We start from the raw sequence: 5,679 nt of genomic DNA on the forward strand, positions 1-5,679 counted from the left end.
TGCCAACAACTGTTGGGGGAAGTGAAATTTAATATGGATATAAAAATTCGAAAAAAATTGTACTTTGCCTATCAACAGTACAAAATGTAGAGTTCTTAAATGCCATAAATGCAGAAATCAAACAAACTGCTGATTCCATTATTTTCGGGCAATAAAGCTAACGCACTGGGTCTTTGTTGATTGCGACAAGCGACGGTCATTGAACGAATTTTCTGCTATTGACAGTGAAACCTCTTCAGGTAAAATGTCAATCTCATCAGAATCATAGTTATAGGCAATTCATAACTTACCAATGAGATAAACTATATAATCAGCCCTAATGCAGTCAAAAATTATAGTTCACTTTTGCAAGTGATACGAAACACAAGTTGGTAATTGAATTTAATCTCTCTGGTTATTTGTGGTAGTAGAGTGAAGAAGGTCTGTTTCGAACGATGAATCCCTTGAGAACGATTTGCCTTATGATGGGCGTCCTTGCTTTGGCTTGCGCCGGTAGCAGTGGTCCACGTCCCATGGGCATGCACTACAGTCGCAACTCCATCAAGAACAGCATGAAGCCAACCAACTGGATGTCTATGTCGGTTTTGCAATCCTTGCCTTCATTGAAGGATATTAAGCTGAGGGATTTGGAGAGCATGTCCACTGTTGAAGGTGCCGAGCTGATGCATCGTTTGTGTAAGTATCCGTCACGTACGTTTTTCCAAGTAGCCATTGACTAATCGAAATTTTGTTTGTGCAGATCACTTGGCCCAAGCCAGCCAAGCTTTGGAACCCAGCTTTGCTCCCAAGCCCAGCGAAATTCCTGCCTTCCTCATCACACCCGACAACCAGAAGATCGATTTCAAATTGAGCGAATTGCCCACCATTGCCAAGCAATATCCTCACTTTGGCGAACAAGAGGTGACCGCCTTCATCACCGGTCTCCCCTCCAAATTCGAGTGCGTCAAGGATGCCACCCGCAAAATTGTTCAAGCCTACCAACAACGCTATAACCGTGACTCCGAGAGTTCCGTCCACAGCTATGCTGCCTATGACAATGAGAAACGTCAACGCAACAACGAAGAAGACAAGTACTCTGCCTCCGCCTCTTCCTATGCCAAGAACTACTCCAACAAACCCACCGGCTGCTTGATTGTCATCAACTTCGGTGATACCATCTCCGACTTTGAGCAATACGTCACTTTGGATTCCGAGAAAGTTGGCAAGGATATTGGACACATTTTGGCCAAGGTTTTGGAGGAGAACGGTGATATGCAAGACAACTTCCATTTGATTGGTTCGAATGCTGGTGCCAACATTGCCGGTGCCGCTGGCCGTCAATACACCCATGAGACTAGCCACCAATTGCGTCGCATCACCGGTTTGGACCCCGTCAAGACTTTTGCCAAGAACCCCGAAGAATTGACCGGCTTGGCCCGTGGTGATGCCGAATTCGTTGACATCATCCACACCACCGCCAACAGCATGGGCACTGCTACCCGTTCCGGCAATGTTGACTTCTTCCCCAATGGTCCCAATGAGGCTGTTGAAGGTGCCGACAACATCATCGATTCCTCCATGCTCGCTGTTCGCTACTTTGCCGAGTCCGTTGTGCCCGGCAATGAACGTAACTTCCCCGCTGTTGGTGCCGAGTCCATCGAAGAATACAAGAGCCAAAGCGGCAATGGCAGACATCTCTATATGGGCATCAACACCCCCTTCGATGCTGAGGGCGACTACATGTTGCAGGTCAACACCAAGAGTCCCTATGGTCGCAGCACCCCTGCCCCCAAGCAAAAGAACCAACGTCACCACAACAGCTTCATCAGCCACAAATCCTGGAAAATGACTTCCCAAGATTACGAATAGACGCTGCTGATGATTTCTATTTAGACCGAGATCAATAATTTGCTTCGATTCGGTTCGTTTCGTATCGATTCGAAAAGAACATCTACTAATTTGTTTTGTAGCTTTGTTATTTTTAATTTATTTAAATTATAATTTTTTGTATAATTTTTTTCTCTATAGCTTTTCAATGCAATAAAAATAAAAAAAGATACAAAACCAAAACGAACAAGTGAAAGCGTTCAAAGTTCGGCCGGGCCGAATTTTTATACCCACCACCACCATGGATCGCATTTGTCGAGTTCTTTTCCCGATATCTCTTTTGCGTCAAACAAAGCACAAAAGAAAAGAATTGCTATTATATTGAAGCTTTATCAAGTTATGGACCGATTCGGACCATAATTGAAATGAATATCGAAGAACATAGTAGAAGTCATTGTGACTTTTACTGCCCTTCTACTGAGCCCTTTAGGGGCTCAAGAAGTAAAATAGAGAGATCGGTTTATATGGGAGCTGTATCAGGCTATAGACCGATTCGGACCATATTTGACATGTATGTTGAAGGTCATGGGAGAAGCCGTTGTACAAATCGGATAATAATTACGCCCCCTGGAGGCTTAAGAAGTCAAGATCCAAGATCGGTTTATATGGCAGCTATATTAGATTATGTATCGATGTTAACCATTTTTTGCACAGTTGTTATAAATCATAACAAAACACGTCATGCGAAATTTCAGCCAAATCGGATAAGATTTGCGCCCTCTAGTGGCTCAAGAAGTCAAAATTCTAGATGGGTTTATATGGCAGCTATATCAGGTTATGAACCGATTTACACCATACTTAGCACAGTTGTTGGAAGTCATAGTAAAACACCTCATGCACATTTTCAGTCAAATCGGATAAAAATTGTGCCCTCTAGTGGCTCAATAAGTCAAGATCCAAGATAGGTTTATATGACAGCTATATCGAAACATGGACCGATATAGCCAATTTACAATTCCAACCGACCTACACTAATAAAAAGTATTTTTGCGAAATTTTCAAGCGGCTAGTTTTACACCTTCGAAAGTTAGTGTGTTTTCGATAGACAGACGGACGGACGGACATGGCTAGATCGACTTAAAATGTCATGACGATCAATAATATATATACTTTATGGGGTATTAGATGAATATTTTCGAGGAGTTACAAACAGAATGTCGAAATTAGTATACCCTATCGTATGGTGGAGGTTATTCAAACACATATTTTAATATTCATTTAAACATTCCGTTTGCAACACATCGAAATATCCATTTCTGACCCTAAAAAGTAATGTAGTAATCATTCTACAGCCTTCAAAAATTCAGATATTGAGCTGAAATTTTGCACAGAAGCGATTTTTTGAGCATGAAGTTCTTGAACGGGCCAAAACGGACCAAATTTGGGTCTGAAGCCCATAAAAGATTAATTTTTTTTATCCGATTTCGTTGAAATTTGAAACAGTGAGTGATTTTAGGCCTCCCGACATCTGACCCAAATATGGTTCAGATCGGACTATATTTAGATATAGATACCATATAGACCGATCTCCCGATAAAGGGTCTGAAGGCCATAAAAGCTTTATTTGGTACCCGATTTCGTTGAAATTTGCAACAGTGGGTTATTCTAAGCTTCCCGACATCTGACCTAAATATGGTTCAGGTCGGACTTTATTTATATACAGCTGCCATTTAGACCGATCTCCCGATAAAGGGTCTGAAGGCCATAAAAGCTTTATGTTTTATCCGATTTCGCTGAAATTTGTAACAGTGGTTTATTTTAAGCCTCCCGACATCTTACCTAAATATGGTTCAGATCGGACTATATTAAGATATAACTGCCATATAGACCGATCTCCCGATAAGGGGTCTGAAGCAGATAAAAGCTTTATTTATTACCCGATTTCGCTGAAATTTGCAACAGTGGTTTATTTTAAGCCTCCCGATATCTGTCGTAAATATGGTTCAGATCGGACTATATTTAGAAGTAGCTACCATATAGATTGATCTCCCGATAAAGGGTCTGTTGCCCGTAAAAGTCTTTTTTTTACCCGATTTCGCTGAAATTTGCAACAGTGGTTTATTTTAAGCCTCCCGATATCTGTCGTAAATATGGTTCAGATCGGACTATATTTAGAGATAGCTGCCATATAGACCGATTTCCCGATAAGGGGTCTGAGGCGAATGAAAACTTTATTTTTGAACCGATTTCGCAGAAATTTGAAACAGTGAGTTATTTTTAGCCTCCTGACACCCGAATTAAATATGGTTAAGATCGGACTGTATTTAGATATAGCTGCCATAAAGACCGATCTCCCGATAAAGGGTCTGAAGGCCATAAAAGCTTTATTTTTTTAACCGACTTCGCTGAAATTTGAAACAGTGAGTAGGTTAAGACCTTCCAACATCCGACCTAAATATGCTTCTGATCGGACTGTATTTAGATATAGCTGGACTGAAGCCCATAAAAGCTTTACTTTTGACACGATTTCGCTGAAATTTGAAACAGTGAGTTTTTCTGAGCCTCACAATATCCGACCTTTATATGGTTTAGATCGGTTGATAATTGGATATATCTGCCAAAAAGACCAATATTTTGTTCTACAAAATTGAATAGTGACATATGTATTAGACTACTCAATGTCTGTGCCGAATTTGGGTGCTTAAGTTATCCAATTTTCACCGGATTGTGACGAAATGGGGTTTACATATATACCCGAGGATCGGCCCGGCCGATCTTAATGCCTTTTTACTTGTTTCTTCTAGAGACAATAATATATTGTTAATGGCTATATTCCATAGCTATATTCCATCTTTTTAGATCTATACCGTAATGCTTCTTTTTGTAAGTAAGTGAAGGGCTGTTTCAGTGGACTTGCTTGACTATACGCATGCTGCTGCCTCGATAGGCGATCTCCAGGTGTCTTTGCCCTAAGATATGTTTCTATCAACCTTTCAAGAGTCTACAGCATAAATGATGAGAGACTAATAGGACGAAAATCTTTAGCCTTCATGTGGTAGGGTTTTTCTGCTTTCGGAATGAAAATTACCTTCGTGTCCCTCCATCCCAGAGGTATATAACATGCTGATATAAGCAGAGTATATCTCCCTAAGCCAGAGAACCAGTCTACCGGCAAAATTTTGCCCATAAACATTCCACTAAGGAACAGGGTCAGACAACGCTTATAATTCAACTGGTTATACATCATCAGGACCTGGCGACTTAAAGCAGTCAAAACTTCTTATCGTCCAAAAAATTTTCGGCTAAGACACAATTTTCCTAATAACCTCCGACGAATGCATACCAGTGACCAGCTCTTCTGGCGCCACGTTATCCGTTGGAGAATTTCTTGGGAAATGTGTATGAACAAGTAGTTCTAGTGTTTACTCCCTAGACATTGTCCATACATTCTCTGACCTCTGAATATACCCCACAGTAATAGGTCTCGAGGACAGAATGTTCCTTAGCCTAGAGGCCTCAGATGTATCCTCCACGGAGCTGCAGAATTCTACCCAGGATTTGTTCCGAGCCTTTCTCAGCTCGCCCTTACATTTTCTTAGCTCAGCCTTATAGGCGTCCCAATCGTGTGATGCTATTGTGGCTCTCGTTCTATTGAAGAGTTTTCTGCAGTCCTTCCTTAGACCAACCAGATCTGGGGTCCACCATGGCGGTCGCTGTTTGCCCCTTGGCTTGGCACTAGGACATGCTGAGTCATTTAGAGCCTCTTAAAAGTTAAATAAAACAACGAAATATTTATTTTATATATGAGTATTGTTTTCTTTTCTATTAAGATGTTTTTATTTAAATATTTCAGTGATGTTTGTTTTTTTTTCT

At 41.0% G+C, this 5,679-nt stretch overlaps 1 protein-coding gene across 1 annotated transcript; it reads left to right on the plus strand.

Moving 5' to 3' along the window:
* Window positions 1-370: 370 nt before the first annotated feature.
* Window positions 371-2,049, plus strand: LOC106084982 (vitellogenin-2-like). Its single transcript, XM_013248971.2, has 2 exons — window positions 371-675; window positions 740-2,049. Exons 1-2 carry the CDS (start codon window positions 435-437, stop codon window positions 1,846-1,848), a joined length of 1,350 nt encoding a protein of 449 aa, XP_013104425.2. The 5' UTR covers window positions 371-434; the 3' UTR covers window positions 1,849-2,049.
* Window positions 2,050-5,679: the final 3,630 nt, after the last annotated feature.

Source organism: Stomoxys calcitrans, chromosome 4, assembly GCF_963082655.1.
Source record: "Stomoxys calcitrans chromosome 4, idStoCalc2.1, whole genome shotgun sequence".
NCBI lineage: Eukaryota > Metazoa > Arthropoda > Insecta > Diptera > Muscidae > Stomoxys > Stomoxys calcitrans.